This window comes from Tachysurus fulvidraco, chromosome 19 (genome assembly GCF_022655615.1).
Source record: "Tachysurus fulvidraco isolate hzauxx_2018 chromosome 19, HZAU_PFXX_2.0, whole genome shotgun sequence".
Classification (NCBI taxonomy): domain Eukaryota; kingdom Metazoa; phylum Chordata; class Actinopteri; order Siluriformes; family Bagridae; genus Tachysurus; species Tachysurus fulvidraco.
The window spans coordinates 15,120,736-15,143,040 of record NC_062536.1 but is presented as its reverse complement, the minus strand read 5'-3'; the positions used below and the strand labels follow the sequence as shown (position 1 = coordinate 15,143,040).

The 22,305-nt window shown below is 38.2% G+C and overlaps 1 protein-coding gene across 7 annotated transcripts in view; it reads left to right on the top strand.

Moving 5' to 3' along the window:
* The window catches only part of flncb (filamin C, gamma b (actin binding protein 280)), an 82,054-nt gene that overhangs the window by 27,809 nt on the left and 31,940 nt on the right, over positions 1-22,305 (top strand). For 4 of the 7 annotated variants that reach the window (XM_027151449.2, XM_027151446.2, XM_027151448.2 and 1 more), the window contains exons 2-10: positions 487-735; positions 8,441-8,538; positions 16,527-16,677; positions 16,773-16,891; positions 17,061-17,138; positions 17,549-17,711; positions 17,855-18,055; positions 21,149-21,286; positions 21,400-21,526. In XM_027151449.2, the coding sequence (XP_027007250.2) occupies positions 487-735; positions 8,441-8,538; positions 16,527-16,677; positions 16,773-16,891; positions 17,061-17,138; positions 17,549-17,711; positions 17,855-18,055; positions 21,149-21,286; positions 21,400-21,526 (1,324 nt within the window). Of the gene's footprint in view, positions 1-486; positions 736-8,440; positions 8,539-16,526; positions 16,678-16,772; positions 16,892-17,060; positions 17,139-17,548; positions 17,712-17,854; positions 18,056-18,546; positions 18,670-21,148; positions 21,287-21,399; positions 21,527-22,305 lie in introns of all 7 variants that reach the window. The other 3 variants (XM_027151442.2, XM_027151444.2, XM_027151447.2) reach the window with 1 other exon arrangement.

Sequence of the window (22,305 nt, the reverse complement as noted above, 5' to 3'; positions counted from 1 at the left end):
TCTTTAGCACACTGTCGTGCATTACGTGACCGTTAGGATGGATTTGGGATTCAACCACAGAGACGAAAATGTGGCTTTGAATGTAAGGCAGTGAAATAAAACATAAAAGTCTACATATTTATTGAATTTAATACAGCTTCTACAAGCACAGTTATTTTAAAGGGTTAGACGGATCAATTAATAAGGTACAATTTATATTCCGAATCGATAGATTTCTGTAAAGCCGCTAAGTGACAATGTCTGTGCTTAAAAGCGAGATACAGGAACTGAATTGAATTGAAAGTATAGTACAACATGTTAAAACTTGTGACGGAAATGGTTATCTTTTTTAAAGGTATTTCCAAACAACCAGCAAGATCGCATATTGTAAAGATGTTTGTTTTGGATCATTATGAGACATCGACTGAAATTAAAACCTGTGTCTAGTAGAAAATTTTGTAAATAATTTATTACTTAATAATTTACTTTTACCTTTTCTGTGTACAGACAGTAAAGCCATAGTGGATGGTAACCTGAAGCTGATTCTAGGACTGATATGGACCCTCATCCTGCACTACTCCATCTCTATGCCCATGTGGGAGGACGAGGAAGACGAAGATGCCAAGAAGCTCACTCCCAAGCAGCGACTCCTGGGCTGGATCCAGAACAAAGTCCCTCAGCTGCCCATCAACAACTTCCACCGCGATTGGAGGGACGGAAAAGCTCTGGGAGCCCTGGTGGATAACTGTGCCCCTGGTGAGTCCATGGTTCGAGCCTGTAGTTATTAAATAGTGTATGGATGTTCGAGTGATAACCTGTACTGTGGTAATGACTATCAGGGTATAAATGGCTTTACAGTGGCTGTGATAAATCACTGCTGGGTGTCTTTTGGCATCCCCATTAGCTTATTTGCTCTTAACAGACCCACATTTATCTGTTGGAAGCCGTTGCCAGTTTTTTGCTCTTCTTTGTTTATGATATGATGTGACACACCTTCGCATCAAATTCCTGGAAATTTCCTAAAAACATTGTGAAAAGCAATCAGTGTTCTTATGTGTGCAAAAGCCACATGTTATAAGGCCCAACCCGGATGCCTTCATAATAACTGTTGTTGTCCTTCAGCTGCTCCCTGTTCGGGGTCATAACAGCAGATCATCCTATTTGATCTGGCACAGGTTTTATACAGGATGCCCTGATTGATGCGACCCTCTAATTTTATCTGCTATTTGGACCAGCACTGAGAGTTAACCCCTCAGTGGCTGGGCTGAACTCATGCCATGGCAGTGAGAGCATGTGATCCTGCTGCTGGACCACCAGGGAACTCAAGGCCTTTACAGAAGTAAAAAATATATTACTCACAGATAAGATTTTTTTTATTGTAATTTTGAGCATCGCTGGCTGCAGGGGTTGAATTCTAAACTAATTCATCAACTGCTCCTTTTTGGGTCTAAAATTAAGTCTTTAAAATTAAGGCATCAATTGAATAAGTAAATTTAAATGATAGAAAAATTTAACAAATGTATAGACCTTCATAATACTGACATCGCTCTTCAGACCTAACCCTTTATCTGCTGGAAGCCGTTGCCAGTTTTTTGGTCTTGTTTGTTTATATGATGTCACGCATTTATGTCAGATCTTCTGGAAAATTTCTGAGACCCTAACCTGTGATTATAATTTAGAGAAAACATTTTGTAAAACACATCCCGCACAAAGTGAACACAGTACATGTAAACGGTAAGGATTTTAAATACTGAATGGTTGAACATGAAATGACTTCACAGCTACTGTAGATATAATGGTCAAAAATAGAAACTTGCAGTTCTTTCAGGTTGAATTTAGAGTCTATTCGATCTAAAACACTAAGATGGTTTAAGCTAATTGGTCAGATTTAGCCTATTATTTGCTTGTTGTGACATGTGAACTGATCTTCCTAGATTTTTTAAATCTAAAAGTAAGCTATTGTTTTTTTTGTTTATCAGATCATGTCTAATGGTTTATAATTAGACCTTTAAAAAGAACTAGCAGGGTCAGTTTTAGCATTTAAGAGTTGATAATTTCCATGCTAAATCATAACAGGATAAATGCTAATAGTGTTTTGTTGTGTGAGGAAATGGAACAATTCTGTGCATGACTCAGCTTCTTATTAATTTGCAAACGTACACATTACTGCATAAGAAGGTGTGGTTAGGATGGTGACTAAATGGTTTTCCTCATTGTTCGGGGTGTCAACTGTAAGCTAATGACCTACTAAGTTGGTTTAAATTAGATTAAACAGGTTTAACTTGAACGTGTTGCATACACTGAGTAAGAGAGAAGGAATTAGGCAATGCAACCATGCTCATTAAAAAAAATATGTATTGAAATGTAGCATTCGTGGCAATGTCCTGCAAATGTAATGTATAGTGCACGTTATAGTTTATTTGTAAAGTTTGTTTGCAGTAAAAAATGTTGGGGCTAAAATAAAATACTTAATTCTACTTTTTAAATACTGTTGCTATTAGATCAATAGGCTAGCTAGAAACTCTCTCACTCATTTTCTACTGCTTATCCGAACTACCTCGGGTCACGGGGAGCCTGTGCCTATCTCAGGCGTCATCGGGCATCAAGGCAGGATATACCCTGGACGGAGTTAGCTACAAACTAACAGGCTAATATGAATTATTTATTCACACATACTTCGACCCACCATTTTTCTGTCATTGCTTGAACCCACTATTATCTACCACTGAGTAAATGCCATGTAATTACCGCTGAGCTTGACTAAAATGTATGATTATTAAATATTATTACAGAAAGCACTTAAATTTCCAGCATTGTCCAGATAACTTACATTTTTATTTTCTCATTTTGTACAACTGAGGGTTAAGGGTCTTCCTCAGGGGCCCAGCAGTGGTAGCTTGGTGGACCTGGGATTCAACCTCACAACCAGTGGTCAATGGTCCAACATCTTACCATTAAGCTACCACATACCAGAAAAGATCAAGGACAGAACACAGTTTATGGTATCGAGGTCTGCATGATAATTAGCATGTGAAAACAATGATCATCATTACTGTTACACCAGATGCCTGTTTTGTTGTGTTTATGTTCAGCATTGAATGTATTTGTCATGTTTCACTCCACAGATAATATTATAAATATGAATATGAAGCTCATACGAAAGTAGACAATCAGGGATTTAAGAATTTGTGGATTTTTAGAAGCATTCCTGTTTTTATCTAGTCTAGTAAGGACATAGAAAAGTGGCAAAAAACAAAAACGGATAGTTTTTAAAAGTAAATGGTGATATCAAACCCATTTCTGCTCTCTGAGATGCCCCAAGCCATTGTTTAGATAGTAAATCTAATCTATCTAAATATCTAATCTAAAACGTGTATGTTTATCCCAAAAGAGGGAACACACATTATTTTATATTTTATATCAGACTTGCAGCCATAAAATAATTCTTTTGTTTATGCTAATTGAAAATGTCCCCATAAGTTGATTTCAAGCCTCAGTGTACAAGTAAAATGGGCTATAAAGTGAGTTCTGTTAGCAATGTTGTTGTGGTTCCTCCTTTGGGCAGAAGTCGGTGTAGTAATTGGCAAGAACAGATATAAAACGTATGCAATTTCAACCATATGTCTTTCTGTAAGGTATGTTACCTAATTATGTAGGAAATTGGTTCATCGAGGTGGAACAGAAAGCTCCAGTTTGCTAAAACTAAGCTCCAGACAAGATGGCAGCAAAGTCCAGGGCTGTTAATAGCAGGGCTTTTTCAGGGGTCCTTGCTACTCCCTCAGATCAAACCATTTTGTCCCAACGTGTTTGATCATCCTTGTGCATAAAAATATCTTTTATCATTTTCGAAAAATGCTTTTATGCTACAATGTTTCATGGCGAGTTCACAAGATACCTTGTCTTTACACAATGACCTCTGAATAACAGCCATGCAGAATTCCAGCTCTGGTTAATTATAGCATTGATTTTGATCTGTAGTCATTAAGAAGGTGAACAGCAATCATCGTTCAATGATTTTGGTACCATGTTGTCAGTGAAACTTTCAAACATGAATCATCGAAATAATCTGTTTTTGCTCTGGTTTGTAAGGAATAGGGTAGAGATTTTAATGCAGTTTGTCTTTTAGAAAACATTCAAAATGTTGTTAACTAGCATCTATGCTAATGGCATAAATGACATTCTAATAGCTTAGAATGGACATTTTTAAATAAAGATTTTTCTTTCGATTGTATGATAGTTTTGTACTTGTGAAAGTGTTCAATAGTGAAAAATATAAACATTTTCTTTTGAGAAACTTCATCAGGAAGTCCATAACAACTTCCTTTTATGGAATATTACAAGTCGTTTATAGGATTGAATGTGTTCATGAGTGTTCATGTATAATGAAGTCATAGAAACGGATGCCTCAAGAAAATTATGAAAACTTTTCCTTTTGTGTAAAATTTGGGTCCCTGTTAGATGTTCGATAATTTAAACCTCAGTGATTGTCACCAGACTCACACTGACTCAGCTGCATATCTGATTTTGTAGCTACTTAAAGGTCATGATCATGTGGAGCACACACACACACACACACACACACACACACACACACACACACACACACACACACACAAACACACACTCACACTCACACTCACACACACACACACACACACACACACACACACACACACACTCACGCACGCACGCACGCACGCACACACACACACACACACACACACACACACACACACACACACACACACACACACACACACACACACACACACACACACACACACACAATTTTTCAGCTTTGTGAAAATCACGTTGTAGCATTTAGGAAATAAATTTCCCAAGACTCCAGTCTGGGTTTCTCTACACAGCTGCCACACATCTGTTTTCCTCATCCAGGGAAAGCATCTTATGACTCGCCCCTGGCATGAGTCAAATTTTTTTTGTTTATACTCGTAACAGCACAGATATGGCCTGAACAAATGCTTTGATCTTTGAAATCAGATAAGTCGTCAGCAGAAAAAGATGAAGGCACTAAAATGAGAAAGACAAAAATGGTGTTTTCTCTCCGATTCGGTGCCGTAAACTCTGTTACAGGGAGAAATGTGTTTGCTAGCAGATTTATTAAATCAATGAAATGTCAAATCTATTAATATGGAATAAACCAGACAGAGCCTGCTGTTGTAGGAACAATAATCAATGATGGGGTGTTGCCATGCAGCATAATGTGAAAAGTTACTGTTGCCACCACAAAGCTGATTTTCCAGCAACTCTGTCTTGAAATGTTTTTGCTAATTTATACCACAGCAGAAAACATTTCCAGTTCTTATTTATTAAACAATGATACTTTTTACCCTTTACTTTAATTACTTTAAGTCATGCTTTCATTAGAACAGCTATTTACAGCTGCTCTCTCTCATTTTCTCTTCAGACCAATAAGGTAAAAATGCAGCTTGCTACAGACAACGCTCCACATCCTTGTGGAAAACTTCGAGGAAACAGCACTACTTCACTGACAGTGGAGACTCTTTTCATAAAAGCTAAATAAAGAAAGCCATGGCATATCACACATGAGAGATATTATTCTCCAATAACTTTGTAACATCACTTTTCATCACTACTGCTAACACTACCACTACTACTGCTAATGCTAACACTACTACTGCTACTGCTACTGCTAACACTACAACTACAACAACCACTACCACTGCTACTGTACTACTAATGCTAACACTACTACTGCTACTGCTACTATTGCTAACACTGCTACTACTAATACTAATTCTGTCAGGACCACTTTGTCAAATGAGAATTTATTAGATGATAGCATACAGTTATACATACATATATGTATGGTCATATATATGTCTAGTAGTACACTGTGTGTACTGACTATGTATGAGCACATTGCATCCTTTCCACATTTTCCACATTTGCACATTTCAATGGTACTGAGCATTTTGCACATTTTTTTTTTAACTTGTCTGTAAACTGTTCTATTTATGTTTCTACTATTGTATGTAAATGGTTCTGCAATTTCTGGAGCTCACTCCCAAGAATTTCACTCACCAAGGCACATGTGCCGTGGTGATGTGACAATAAAGGTGACTTGACTCGACTTGACTTGAGTTAGTGTTGGCGGTATGTTTCTGTTCTTGGCAGGAATCCACGCGCTCATCCGTGCGCATTCTAGAAAATAGAATAGACCCCCCCTAAAACAGAACCATTAATCATGCATAGGGGTTTTGGTTTTTTTTTGGCAAATGAAAAAAAAATTTAATAAATGGATAAATATATAATTAAATAATTAGAGAGAGAGAGGGAGAGAGAGAAAAAAAATATATGGAGATTTAAGACATAAACTGGTACAACGAACACGGGTTCCGGCATGGTGGAGTTGGGGTTGGAGGAGGGAGTTTAAGTCGCAGCAGAAAGCGGCTCAATGAATGGGAAATTTAATGGTCGGGTAATATGGATGTCTTAACCGGATTGGTGCGCATCATGGACAGATGATGAATAGATGATGCATGCTTGACGACGTAGCCTGCCAGAACTGACAAGAAGAGCTATCACTGCTACTGTACTACTACTAGTGCTGCTGCTGTGACTACTACCACTTCAAGAAATGCTGCTACTACTAGCTGCTGTAATAGCAAAAGCATAAAACATATTCTCTCTAATTCGGTTGAGAATGAAAGTGATTTGCTGCTAGGTATCAGAGTATCAAAGTCAACATCCCAAACACAATTAAGTGAAAACATGTGTAGTTGTTGGACAATCCTCTGCAAACACACACTGCATTTTACTGTTTGTGTGTCCATGGGTGTGTTTATATAGTGCTCCAGGGTAAGTGGTCTTGTGGCTGTTTGGGTGTGTTTATTATAAAGCACAACTTTGCTTTACCTTGCTGTCAGTTTCTCCTGGCTGACTTGATGCTCTATTTATTCTCAAAAGGGAATGAATGCCACTTTGGGCCTTTAAACAGTGAAAAAAAAAGCTTTTACTTTATAACTTCTGGCAGCAGGATGTGGGCCGTTTGAGCTAATCACAGGCTTGTGTGAGCTTAGAACTCAGTACTTGCTGTTCCAAAGGATTAAACAACCTGAATCTGGTTCTGATATACGTGTTTGGCAGCGACGCTGACGTCTCGTGGTTTCACGATCGTTAGTTACGTTTGGTCCAAATGCCCCTCATACCCTGCCAGATCGTTATCCAGCACCTAATAATGGCACATCTCTGCATTCACATCACCCGGGAGAGCAGCTAATGTTTGCTTACGGAAGTTGTTTTGTAAAGTTAGACTGCCTGGATTTATTAACAGATGGGAGGTGTGAAAAGAGCTGGAGGTTCTGTACCGAGAACATAGACATGGTGAACCTGGTGGTGCGCTCAGGGTTTACACAGCACATATACATAGAAGCGCTGTTATAGTCATTTGGGCTAAGGATTATTAGACAAATATTTGATTTGAATTTTCTATTGATTTTATTTCACTTTCTATCGATTTCCCAGGTCCACCATATATGTAACACTTCTACTAGTAAAACTACTGTAAAACTACTGATACTACCACTAATAATGCTCCTATTACTGCCAATTCTACAACCGCTATTACTATCACCACTACTACTACTACCACTGCTATTACTACCATTACTACCACTACCACTGATACTACTACAACTGCCACAATCACTAGTACTGTACTTCTACCACTAATACCACCACTTCCACTTCTGCCAATAGGACTACCACCACTACTATCACTACTACAACTTCTATTACTATTCTATACTAAATGTATTATTTAATACAGTACTGTACTAGTCCCGGACTCTCATCGCCAAGGGTCAGGTTCGATTCCCAGGAAGGGAGTCATATCCCAGCCACTGGGGGCTGCACGAGCCAGTGCACCCTCAATGCCAATCCCAAGTCTGGATAAAAACCCGGGCTAAAGCAGATATGCAGATCAATGATCCTCTGTGGTGACCCCTAACAGGAGCAACCAAAAGCGGGGGAAAATTAAACCACAAGGGTACAATTTCTATACTTTCTTAGGTTGAGCTGGGACAGAAGCATACTTCCAAAGTATCTGAGCAATCCCTTTGACTGCTTCAACCATTCAGCTATTCCTAGACTGTTAGCTTTCCGTCTGATGTCATTCGGAATAGTTGATGCCTGTTCTTCTGCTACACTATTAGAAAATGGTATGAGAGTGCAAATTGTCAGTGTGTTTTCACCGAAGCTTATTTAGCTGCACACTCTCCATGCAAACCTGTGTGCTAATTTGTTTGTTATGATCGATGCAACGACAGAGACTGAGTTGTGGAACCTAAAGGAATGGTGTCTCTATGTTATGAATAACTCTCTCTCTCTCTCTCTCTCTCTCTCTCTCTCTCTCTCTCTCTCTCTCTCTCCCTCTCTGTTTCTCTCTCCCTGCTTTGCCCTGTTTTGTCTCGATCAGGTCTGTGTCCTGACTGGGAGATGTGGGACCCCAATCAGCCAGTGGAGAACGCTAGGGAGGCCATGCAGCAGGCTGACGACTGGCTTGGTGTCCCTCAGGTAGGCAACTGATCTCATTCTCGCTCATGTAATCTCTCTATCAATATTCTGGTCGTGGCAAAAAAGGGACAAGTGTAACTTTACAAACAACTTGCCATCAGCAAGCTGCACAGTACTTTTAACTACAGATGTGTGTGTGGGTTTTAGTCAGACTAGAGTCTGATCTTGTTCAGGTTTGTCTCCTTCTCTTGTCCTAGAGCCTTATACAATATTTATGACTCTAAATAGTTTTTTTTCTTCTTCTATGAAACACAAGGCTGTACTGATAAGCTTATTAAATACAGGAAAGGAAGAGTTTTTTTTAGAGTTTGGAGAAAGAACCTATAAAAATGACACCATGTACTTTGTGAAGGGATTACTGTACATTTGTGTGTTTACTTTGTGTGTTTACACCCGAGTCTGTAATTATCTGAGTATCATGGCATTTAATCATGTTTTGTAGGTTTCTCTCCTCTCATTAAAAGCTCTAAAGTACACTGGCCTAATTAGTTTGAACTTAATTTTGTGTAATAATAATAATAATAATAATAATAATAATAATAATAATAATAATAATAATAATAATAATAATAACAACAACAACTACAATAATAAAATTAGCTGTAAACAAATATGGGAAAGGCAGAAAATAAAGAAAATAAAAATGTAATTAAAATAATATCAGTATTAAAATATTTATTAATAAATAACACATTAAATAAATAAATAAATAAATAAATAAATACATAAATAAATATTCTTAAAATAGTAATAAAATAAACAAATAATTAAATCTAAATAGTAATAACAAATATTGTAAAGGGAATCTTTGTAACTCAGAAAAAAACATTATCCAATTTCCAAGATCCAATATATCCATTTGTCTCTGCATGGCATATTAAATATCCCACATCATAACCTTCCTATAATTAGAATTTGATTCATGCTTGGCTTGTTTTAGTAGCATATCCAGCATGTGTATGTATTTTTATTAGATCTTGTGCCACAAAAAAATGGCCGTGTTAGATTTTGGACTGTACTTACAGTGTCATGCATTTCTAATGTGAACACAGTTTGTACAGTGTTTCCCTTTGTGTGATTAAAATGCTGCAGTTTTACACTGCATTTCTAAATTTATTGTGAATAAAAACAAACCCTAAAATATCACTTTAACATACAGTATAGTATGATTAAAATTGAGCTCAGGAGTGACTTGTTTCCTTCTTATCACTATATACATCTTTCAGCCTCAATGGAAACCTGACTGTCACATCCATAAGCTCCAATTTTCTCTTCTGGGAAGGCTTTCCACTAGATGTTGGAGCGTGGCTGTGTGTATTTGTGTTTGTTCAGCTACATGAGCATTAGTCAGATTAGACACTGATGTTGTATGAGTGAGGAGGTCTGGGGTTTAGTCAGTGTTCCGGTTCATCCGATAAATGTTCAGTGGGGTTGAGTCAGACTCAGGGCTCTGTGCAGGAAACTCAAGTTCCACTCCAAACTTAACACATCAGGAGTTTATGGGTCTGTTATGTTGGACCAGATTTGGACAGTGAAGGTAAATTTTAATGCAACAGTACACTAAGTCATTCTAGACAATTGTGTGGGAACAGTTTGGGAAAGGACCACATGGTGTATGTGTAGGATCTGGTAGATTAATGGGTAAGGTGTTAGACTACTGATTGGAAGGTTGTGAGTTCAAATCACAGGTCCACCAAGCTGCTGCTGCTGCTGGGCCCTGATCAAGACCCTTAATTGCTCAGTTTTAATGTAAGTCAGAGATTAAATGTAAGTCACTCTGGATAAGAGTGTCTGCCATTTGCAGTTCATGTGTCCACAAAACTTTGGCCATATAGTGTGTCTCACCACAGCTTACTGAGCTAAAACAATGAACAAAGTCATACACATTGTTCTCTAATGGCACTTTGACACCGACTCTGACTCTGATTCTTTTGGTTTGGCAAAACCTTTTTTGTTTATTAGTGAGAAATATGGCAACAGAGAGCAGTAAACTGCAGTAAAGCAGTAAACAAGTGCACATATAATCACTCAGGCACAGAAAATAAAGAGCCAATACTAAATAAACAATTAGATGATTACATAAATAAATAGTTTACAACATTTGTGCACCACATCCAGTGTTTATTTTCTCTTTGGTCCGAACACACAGCAGCTCTGTTTTTTTGCTCAGGTTGCGATTAATGGCTCAGATTCTCAGTTCCACCAAAAATTTTGTAACTCAAACCACAACATGTTTGTTTCACTTCTTACAGTCATGCAGCAAGGAAACACAGCAGGGTTCAATTCATGTCAACTAAACACTGCATATTTGAAAGCATCAGAGAATAGGATGATATTGAGGCACAGACCTAAGGATGGGAAGTCTACAATTCTTTAACAAAGGAAGTTCAGAAGCACTGAGAGATGAAGCCTAACCAAATGTGACTGATAGAAGAACATAAAGGTACTCCTGGGCCTGTATTCATGAACATTCATAGTGCAAAGAGTTTCTTCTAGTGATGAAATTCAAAGAAAATTCTTAGAAATGTTTCCCCTTAAAATGAAAGTGAAGATCCTAATAAAGATAAAAGTGATTCATAAAGCATCTTAACCCTTAAAAGGGCTCATAAGGTCAAAAAGTCTTAGAAGTAATGAGAAGAACAGAGGAGAAATGCCATAGCATGATATAAAAATGATATAATATGTCTCTATGACATTTCTGCTCTGTAATCTTTGATAATTCAACTCAAATAATCCTAACATAGAGACCAAGTGAAGGTTTATAATGGACCAGATTTTAAAAGTGTTCCTTTTTTATTAGCCGACCAATCACAGTCTTCAAAAGAATGTGTCATAAGTAGTAACGGGTTAAGCCCCGCCCGCACTCTAAGATAAAAGTTGCTGTTGTTCCTTGCTCGAAGTTGCTCTGAGATTGGTCCTGAATCCCTCTTAAGATAAGATTCCTAGTTAGACATTTATAAGTTAAATTAGGTAGCTCTCTGGGATCATTTATGAATACGGGCCCAGAAGTTCTGTGGAGATATAAGGACCTGGTTTGCAAAATTTTCAGGACGTAAAAGTTGCACAGTTTGCACTATACAAAAGATTCTGTATGGAAATGGTTCAAGGGCAGATTTTTTTTTATGGTATCAGACATAATTTTGTCATTACAAGGCCAATTGCATGGAAACAGTCTGGAAATGTTTCCAACCTCGTTTTCTTTTTACACATTTTCACTGTGGATAATAGAACAGTGAAAAAAGGTGGATGAAAACTTGGTTACAGATATCTTCACCATGGAGAACATTCACATCTCTCAAGTCGTGAAAAGAAAGATTCTGTAGTGTACTGAAACCGAATTGAACTCTTCTGGAATAAACAAAACACAACATCATCATCATCATCATCATCATCATCATCCATTGCCAAATCTATTTATATGAGTAATTCGTATCATGCTGTGTAAATGTTGTTTTCCCTTAATTGAGGAAAAGATTAAGATTGAAATTTCTGCAATTCTGTTTTTTCTTCTTCTTTGTTTTGCCAAATGAAGTAAACATTTACAGGCTATAACTTATTTGCTACACTGATCTGTTATTAATACAACTTTAAATTCAGCTCTTTTTCTTTGTCTCTCTCTCTCTCTCTCTCTCTCTCTCTCTCTCTCTCTCTCTTTCTCTCTGTCTCTGTCTCTGTCTCTCTCTCTCTCTCTCTCTCTCTCTCTCTCTCTCTCTCTCTCTCTCTCTCTCTCTCTCTCTCTCTCCCTCTCTCTGTCTCCGTGCCCCTCTGCAGCTGTGCTAAATTCCTAGGGACACTATTTTCAGACGCCTCTTATCCTTTCAGTCGGGTTACATTTACATTTACATTTACAGCATTTGGCAGACGCCCTTATCCAGAGCGACGTACATAAGTGCTTAAATCTCTAACACTGAATACATTAATGCTGGTTCACTAGGTTACATACTTAAGATACCATGAGTTTAAAACATTTGTTCAAAGTTACAATGAAGTGTCAAAGGTTTTTTTTTTTTTTTTTTTTTTTTTTTTTTTTAAATGCAAAAGATAAGGAAAGAAGTGCTAGTTGAAGTGCTTCCTGAATAAGTAGGTCTTCAACCGCCGCTTGAAAATAGCCAGTGACTCGGCTGTCCGGACCTCTATGGGAAGTTCATTCCACCACCTTGGTGCCAGTACAGAGAAGAGTCTTGTAGTATACTTGCCTCTTACCCTGAGAGATGGTGGAACCAGTCGAGCAGTGCTGGTAGATCGGAGGTTGCGGGGTGCAGTGCGAGGAATGATGAGGGCTTTGAGGTAAGAGGGGGCTGGTCCATTTTTGGCTTTGTAGGCCAGCATCAGTGTTTTGAACCGGATGCGTGCAGCTACCGGAAGCCAGTGGAGGGATTGCAGTAGCGGGGTGGTATGCGAGAACTTTGGCAGGTTGAAAACAAGCCGGGCAGCTGCATTTTGGATCATTTGCAGAGGACGGATTGCGTTCATAGGTAGACCTGCCAGCAGTGCATTGCAGTAATCCAGTCTAGAAATGACAAGAGACTGAACAAGTACCTGGGCAGTCTGTGTGGACAAAAATGGCCGAATCCTTCTAATGTTGTAGAGAAGAAACCGACATGAGCGAGTCACATTTGCAACATGAGAGGAAAAGGACAGTTGATTGTCCATGGTTACCCCAAGGTTGCGAGCTGTGGCTGAAGGGGAGATCAGATCGTTGTGCAAGGATATAGCAAGATCGTGACCTGGGGATGGATCACCTGGGATGAACAGCAGTTCAGTTTTGCTAGGATTGAGCTTTAACTGATGAGCAGTCATCCATGATGAAATTTCTGCCAGACATGCTGAGATCCGGTCAGAAGCTGTGGCATCTGAGGGTGGGAAAGAGAAGATAAGTTGTGTATCATCAGCATAGCAGTGGTAAGAGAACCCATGTGATGAAATAACTTCACCAAGAGAGTGAGTATACAAGGAGAAAAGAAGAGGACCAAGTACTGAGCCCTGTGGGACGCCAGTGGAGAGTCTGCGTGGAGCAGATGTCACTCCCCTCCATGTTACTTGATATGAGCGTCCTTCCAGGTAGGAGGCAAACCATTCCCAAGCTGATCCGCAAATCCCAAGACTCTTGAGGGAGGATAAGAGAGTCTTGTGGTTGACCGTATCAAACGCTGCTGAAAGGTCAAGGAGGATAAGGACGGATGATAGTTTGGCTGATCTAGCAGTATGTAGCTTCTCAGAGACATCCAAAAGGGCTGTCTCTGTAGAGTGAGCTGCTTTAAAGCCAGACTGTTTGGGATCTTGGAGGTTGTTCTGTGAGAGATAGACAGACAGTTGATTATAGACAATGCGTTCAAGAATTTTTGAAAGAAATGAGAGAAGTGATACCGGTCTGTAGTTACTGATGTCTGATGGATCCAGAGCAGGTTTCTTTAGGATGGGAATAACCCTTGCTCTCTTGAAAGTAGTTGGTACCTGACCAGATGCTATGGATCTATTGACGATAGTAGAAATGAAGGGCAAGAGGTCTTGTGAGATGGTCTGGAGCATAGTGGTAGGGAGTGGATCCAATGGGCAGGTGGTAGGATTGCAGGACTGGATGAGTTGTAAAATCTCTTCTGCTGCCACAGTTGAAAAATGTGACAACGAAGGTGTAGGGGAATCCATACTCTGAGATGTAAGTGCAGTCGGGGCTGAAGTGAAGGTCCGGCAGATTTCCTCAATCTTCTCCTGGTAGAAAGAAGCAAAGTCTTCTGCAGTCAGGGAGGATGAAGAAGGTGGAGCCGGGGGGTTGAGCAGAGAAGAGATGATGTTGTGGAATTTCCGAGGGTCATGTGAGGAAGCTTCAAGCTTTTCCTTGTAGAAGGAAGTCTTGGCAGAAGTCACATCTGAGGAGAACTTGACAAGAAGTGTTCTGTAAAAATCAAGATCTGCATCAAGTTGTGATTTCTTCCACTTTCTCTCTGATGATCTTAGCTCTCTTCGATTGTTGCGCAGCACATCTGAAAGCCAAGGAGCAGAAGAAGAAGTTTTCTTGGGTTTAGCGAACATAGGGCAGAGGGAGTCCATAGTTGAGGAAAGAGATGAGAGGAAAGTATCTGTGGCTGAGTCTAAGGGTAGTGAGGAAAAAGACTTAGCATCAGGAAGGGAAGAAAGAGTGCCAGAAGCCAGAAGGGTTAAATAAAGCAACCACTTAAACATCATGGTGTGAAAGCGAGGTGCGAGCAGATAGAAGAGACACGGTGACTCGGAAAACAAAGTATTCTTTATTCGGAAAATGAATAAAAAACATCTCCATGGGATTATACTGTATTGTAAAAGAACATTTGGTCTTTGACACAGAACCTGAGAAGAGTCCTAAAGTAAATAGGCTAAATTCTAAATATCTAACATATCATATCCTCATCTCCTTAATTGCATTCAAGCAAAAACATTTGCTTCGCCTTTTAGACAGTGTGAGGTAGAGAATAAAATGCAGTGCAAAATGTTTAAAGACAGCAGGATTAAATATAGAAATATGTATTAGTTACACAGTGTAAATAAACTAGTGTTTAACATAATAAAGGAAAAAACTCTCTCCAGACTACATGTCCATTTTAAAGAGAAAGACTGCACTTATGAGTGTGTTATGATCAGATTTAATGTAAACACCATCCCGGATTGCACACTGCTGTTTCTTCCCTCACATTAACTATTTTTGCTTTCTGACTTTCTTTTTTTTCCCTTATCGCTCTAAATGCCCTGACATGCCCCTAAACCTCAACTGAAGTGACTTTGCCATTGTTTTCTGAGTCAACACTGTCCTGATCTATCTGAAGGCTCCATACAGTAATTAACAGCGAGAAAGTGTAGCGCGGTCTCTTAGTAAGGGTCAGAATGACTAGCTGTTTTAAATGAATTTGCCATTATGTCATCATGAAGACTTGAGAGAACCATACTGAAAAGCAACCACTTCATTGCTTCTCTCCTACTGCACTTGAGCTACTGTATCAAACCCTTTTCTGCTCTCTGAGATGCCACAAGTTGGTTCATAAGCATCTAAAATTTCAAAGTGTTACTGTATCTTAAACCACTATTGGAAAAAACACGTGTCACACTGAAAGCCAACAGAGTCCTGACTCATTTTATATCAGACTTGCAGAGATACAATAATAAAGGCATTTATACTAATAGAAAAGATCTGATAACTCGATTTCTATTCCGCCGACAGACCATATCGCCAGAGTACTGGTAAAAAAAGGTTAAAGAATAATATGCTGACTTCAGTAGAAGTGAAAATCATTTCCTATTCCATTCCATATTATTTTAATCAGTGCACTGCAGCTGTGCTACAATGAAATGCAATCATCATCCAGTCCTTTAGCACTAAGCTGTATTAAGGTGATGGTTGTATTTAAGGGTAAAAGGACAAGAATGTTAAAAGTTGAGCAAATGAGCAAAGCCCTTTAACCTTCTCTCCTTTAGTGGCGCTGTATCATAGCTACCCCTATACTCTAACCACAACCTCCTCAGTTAGGAAATACAAAGTAATGAATTCCACTCTAATCTATATGTGGAGATAATAAAGGCTTCTATGCCCCTATTTCATTCATCAGGTTTTACAGAATTGTTAACAAAAAGTATGTTTTTGTCAGTTTGACCGAGTAAATTTTGTACATCACTTCATTTTGAAAGAATACTACAAATCTGATCTTATAATACATATAATTCAATTGCACACATCTGCACCATTCCATATTACTGTATCTATACCTGCCTTTGCTTGTTGATGTGATTCAATTCTCTTTCTATCCTATTTTGTTTCAATTTTTTTATTTTTTTATTTTATTTTATTTTATTATGACACCGACAGCTGAAAAGCACTTTGCTGCATATCGTACTGTGTATAGATGAGCATTTGACAGATACATTTGAATTCGCACACATTAATTGATTCTGTAGAACTTTTAAGAGATCCTTCCCTCTTGACCCCACCAGCCTTTAACAGCTTTGACCTTTTCCCTGTGCAGGTTATAGCTCCAGAGGAGATTGTGGACCCAAATGTGGACGAGCACTCCGTCATGACTTACCTGTCTCAGTTCCCTAAAGCCAAGCTGAAGCCTGGTGCTCCACTGCGCTCCAAAACTTTGCATCCTAAAAGAGCCAAAGCCTACGGCCCTGGTGAGGGACACTTTCTCTCTCAAATCAAGATCCACCTTGGGGTCTTCTTTATTTAGCTTGGACCTGTCTTAATGTCTTGATCCTTTTCTGTTCAGGCATCGAGCCCAGAGGCAACATGGTGTTAAAACCAGCTGAGTTTATAGTTGAGACAGTAGAGGCGGGGCTTGGCGAGGTGCTGGTGTATGTCGAGGATCCTGAGGGTCACACGGAGGAGGTCAGATCTCATGTTTAATTTTAACAATTACAGTTTATTTATGTAATTATGTAATTATTTATTTAAGACTTTTAGCTTATGCCTTATTGTTCTGATGATCATAGCGTATACAAATCTAGCATGAAGATCACAAAACATCATCTGTGTCTGTCATCCATACTTCTTCCAGGCTCGAGTGATCCCCAACAATGACAAGAACAGAACCTACTCTGTAGTTTATTTGCCCAAAGTGGAGGGTCTTCATAAGGTACACAGACTTTTTTCTTATTTCATTATAAATTTGTTTCATCTTGAATTCCCTCTGGGATCAATAAAGTATCTAACCACCCACCCACCAAACCATCCATCCATCCATCTATCTGTGTGTTTTGTTTTGAGTCATGTCATGACAGGTTCATGTCAGTAATGTAATGGATGTAGTGCTATTTCTGTCTTAGTAATTGAAATCTGAGATTTATCTGTAGAAAATAAGCTATTCTTTAGGTTGCTGTTGAATTTTAGGTTCTCATCTCAAGGTTATAGGTAAAGTATTGGCATCCTAGAATTTTCTTTGGGTAGTTCACTATTATTACTTTACGATTACAAATACACTTAGGGGAGACAATTGGAAACTCTGCGCACATGTCAAAGTAAATGTTTGCTTACTTCTGTGCCCAGGTGAAGGTGTTGTTTGCTGGGCAGGACATTAATAACAGCCCCTTCCTCGTGAATGTCTCCAAAGCTCTGGGAGACCCCAACAAGGTGCAGGCACGTGGTCCAGGCTTGGAACCAGTGGGCAATGTTGCCAACAAGCCCACATACTTCGATATCTATACTGCAGGTAGACACATAAATGTAGACATGCAAATGAATTACATTTACTCAGAGAGTAATCCAGGATAGTTTTTTTTTATGTATAAAAAGAACATTGAGATGTACCTACTTTCTAAATGCTTTACATGAGTACATATCGTGTCCTCTCAGGTGCTGGTGCAGGTGACGTAGGAGTGATCATTGTAGATTCTCAGGGTCGCAGGGACACGGTGGAGATCATACTGGAGAACCGAGGCGACAGCATTTTCCGCTGCACATATGGCCCTATATTGGAAGGACCTCATGTTATTTATGTAACATTTGCTGGCCAGCAAATTCCCAGAAGCCCTTTTACTGTGCACATCTCAGAGGGTGAGACTTGACAACCCGACATGCCTGCTATTTGATTTATCTATATCAATTAATAAGTGTAATTACTTTCACCCCCACCACCCCCTGAACTTCTTATTTTATTAAATGAACCTGTTTACATTTAACCCAGGCCTTATAGACAGTGCATTCCTGTTAATCTCTGTCCTTTGCTGCCTCTCCCTGACCATCATAGTCCTTTCTTGTCAACCCCTACTTGTTTACATAATTACCCAGTGTGTAATGTGGTTTGGATGATTTTTCAGAAAAGCACCTAATGATGGACTGTGATAAATGAGTTTCTTGAAATATGTGTATGCTGACTGTGTGATGCTGTGTGAGTGTCTAGGCTGGAACGTGGTTTTTGGGTACCACCGGAGGTTTTCTAAGTGTTCTCTGCTCCGGGGGTTCGGTACACACATATATAATATATATGTACACACACGTATTCTGAAAGTGTTGCTGTATTCTCTTTCGCCTGTGTGTCATTCTAGCTCTTCTGAGCAGCGTGCCAGCCGGGTCCCCGGTTCAGATAATCCCTCAGTCTATTCGCACGCCACCCTCTGAAAAGTCCAAGAAAGTGCCCCCCCCAACGCCGCCCAAACCCAGGCGAGCAAGTCAGTACGGCCCGCTGGGGTGCGGCACATGCCTGTGCAAGCTTGATCGCTTTGCTTACCTCCATCCTATGTCCATTCCTGAACCTTTCTGTCTTTTCCTTGTCCCTCCCTGAGCCTGTCTATCTGTTTTTTTTCCTGTCCCTGTTTCCCCTTTTCAATACCCCGGGTGTGTCTATTTTGACACTCCAACTCTCTTTCCCCTGGCTTTTTGGCATGTTCCAGTGCTTGGCCATCTGCGACAGCAAATCCTACCATACAGCTTGTAGCAGAGTGGGATAAGAATGTATGCAGAAGTGTGTGAGAGATTAGAAGCAGACAAACACTCAATTTGCTGCTGCCTTGTCTTTAATCCCGCAGAAAGAAAGCCAGACGATCACCTTTACAAATACTCCATTTTCAGCTGCATGATCTGTGCAGTTGGGCTAGATCTGATACTTTAATTCTGTAATACTTGCTAACTCCAAAAATTAACATATCCATAATGTATGAGTTAATAACCCTAACTGAACCCAACACTTTAAATTAATTCCTAATAAACTTAACTGATGAGTGATAAAATATTACGCATGGAATTGATAGTCAGTTATTGTCAAAACTTTGATCTGGCATAAGGAGGCTGTTGTCAAAGTGAACGTCTAGTAAATCATCATCACCATCATCATCACCATCATCATCATCATCATCATCATCATTGTTGTTACTGCTACATCATAATCATCATCTGTGTTTATCACGTCTTCCATAAACAGTATTTAATGTTTAACGATTAACATCTAACATCTAACATAACATGAAGACCATGTTTATTTTCAACCATTTTCAAACACAAAATTAGCTGTTTTAAATTTTTTTGCTGTCTTTTTTTTTTTTTTTTTTTACAAAAAATTTGTCTAGGTGAAGCTGTACCTACAAATTGATTCAGTTGCTTTTTGATAAGGGCTTTCATTCTGAGCCATATTATGACTTGGCTAAATTAGTGTTATTATATTAGATCTGTTATTGTCCTATGAGGTCTGAAACCAGTTTTTTTTTTTTAAATGATTTAAACTTCCTGATCTTAGCTAATATCTAGCAGTAAAGTTGACTCATGATAGCTAACCTGTTAACTAACCTTTATTATAAAACTATAAGCTATAAATCTTTTCTAAAATATTTTAAAATTAGCTCAGTTTAGCTTGGATATCTTTTAGGACTAAATGTTAGATACATTACTTGAAAATGCTTTATACATTATTCATCTCAGGATAAAACAAATATATAAAAGAACAAAAATAGTAGCTCTTAAATATAGCAAAGTTGCCTCATGCTATTTAACTTGCTAACAGTTATTATAATATGTATAACCTTTATATTCTTTATATCTAAAATACTGTAAGTTTAGCTTAGTAAAGATTTTTTAAAACTTAAATACTTTGTTTGAATATGTCTTCCATTTCCTCTCAGACATCCTGTCAGGATAAAAAGACAAACATAAAGAGCCCTAAACTGATCTGTATTTTGTATACTTTGTGTACATTAAAGATTATGAATATTTATATTTATCTCCTCAGAAGCCATTTCTTTGGCTAGTTGAAATCCTGTTATGTTGGCTAGCTTTGTCTTTAATGATTATGAATAAATGTCTTATCTGCTTATATTAACTTGGCTAGCTCAATGGGATTAAAAAAGAAAAGCAAAAACAAAAAATGTCAATTATGAATGAAATCTCCAACTTTGTAACCAGGCTCCTTAAGTTTATCAACACTGACAAAACAGCTATCTTGCTAATCTTAACAGTAAAGATTATCAAGATTTATATTTGCCTTGTGCTTTATTGGAATTGGCTCAAGATTAATTTTGCCCCTGATGAGGATTAAATGTTTATCTTCCAAGAAATCCTGTCAAGTTAGCTAACATCATCTTATGTAATATTAAAAGTAATTAATATGAATATATTTATATTAAAATGTGTAACAAACCTTTTTCATGTTAGCTCATGTAATGTTAGGTCATGTCATCTATCTTGCTAGCTTGAACAGTAAATACGCTGAACTTTTGTATTTATAATTTTAATTATATTTATAATTATGATTAAACATTTCCTCAGTTTTCTTGTCAGGCTAGCTATTTAGCTAAAAGTTAACAGTAAAATAAATGCTATTCATATGTAACGGTATTTTAAATCGTTATTGAACAGAACCTTGAACATGATTGTGCTAGCATGAGGATATGTTGAAGCTGGCTTGCTTTAGCATTTGAGAGTTTGGTTAAATCTGTGAAATAACGTATACTTGCCAACTCTTTGTGCTTGTCCTATTCATTTTTCATGTAACCCGCCATCCTTTACCTCCATATACAGTGTCATGCTCATCTAAACTAACACTAAATCCCAGCAGCTCTGTTTTACTATATGTCAGCGTGTGTGCAATATGTCAGTGTGTCTAGATGTGTCTGTTTGTTTATTTTGTGTACAAGCCTAAACTTTTTCCTTACTCATCAGCGAGTAACCCGAACGCTTGCCGAGCCATCGGGCGAGGTCTACAGCCCAAAGGTGTGCGTGTTAAGGAGGTGGCTGATTTTAAAGTTTACACCAGGGGGGCAGGCAGCGGAGACCTGCGAGTCCTCATCAAAAACCCAAGTAAGTGAATTCTGAAGCTGAGGGTCCATCATGACACCTGTTTTGACTTTCAGACCACTTTCCTGCTGACATATATTTTGTATTCTATTCATATTGTCTTTGTCACTATTTAGAGGGTGGAGATGAACCAGTGAAGGTGTCTGACTTGGGCGATGGGGTGTACGAGTGTAACTACTACCCTGTTTTTCCTGGAAAATACACTGTGATCATCACTTGGGGAGGACACGCAATCCCACGCAGGTAAGAACATTATACAGCCTGAAATCAGTATTAAAAAATACTTCAACATTAATCTCTGTACGTACTATAATCTCTTGGAACAAATTTGTCTCTATTCAAACTTAATCTCCATGCATGTGGAGTGTATACTGTAAGTCATGACCTCATACAGCTGTTTGAGACTGCACTAAAAAAAACTCAATTCAGTTTTCCTCAGAAGTCACTTACAGTGTAATTCTAAGGGCAGTTGTTATATTCTGTCAATAAATTGCTAATATATGCTAATATAATTTAAATTCCAAATTTGCTCTATTATAATACCACAGTAAATCGTTAAGAATGAGACAGAAATGAGACTTATCAAAGCGAATTAAGCTAAAATTTTAACAGAGCTCCAAATTGTGCAAAAAAGATGATCTAATGTCAGAAAGGATGACTTACAAAGATTTACTATTAGATTTACTACTAGATTTAGTATTATCAAATACTTTTGACTGAATCATTCACAAAATTTGGTTTGAAGGATGTGTGATAACTGTCCTAACAAATGCCCGTAGACTTTTTTTTCCATGTTCATTTTTAGTAATTTCAAAAAAATAAATCGTCCCCAATTTATTTATTGTATGGAATTTATTGTTATCCTGCGTATATTCCGGACATAATAGATTAGAATGAAAATATTGTAGAAGTATTAGAGTTTTGCTTAAATGACAAGCCAGGGAATTTTATTGTCAGAAATGAAAGATTAAGATGTATAATATTTTAGCACACTTCAGAGATTATTCGGAGAAAATATACTG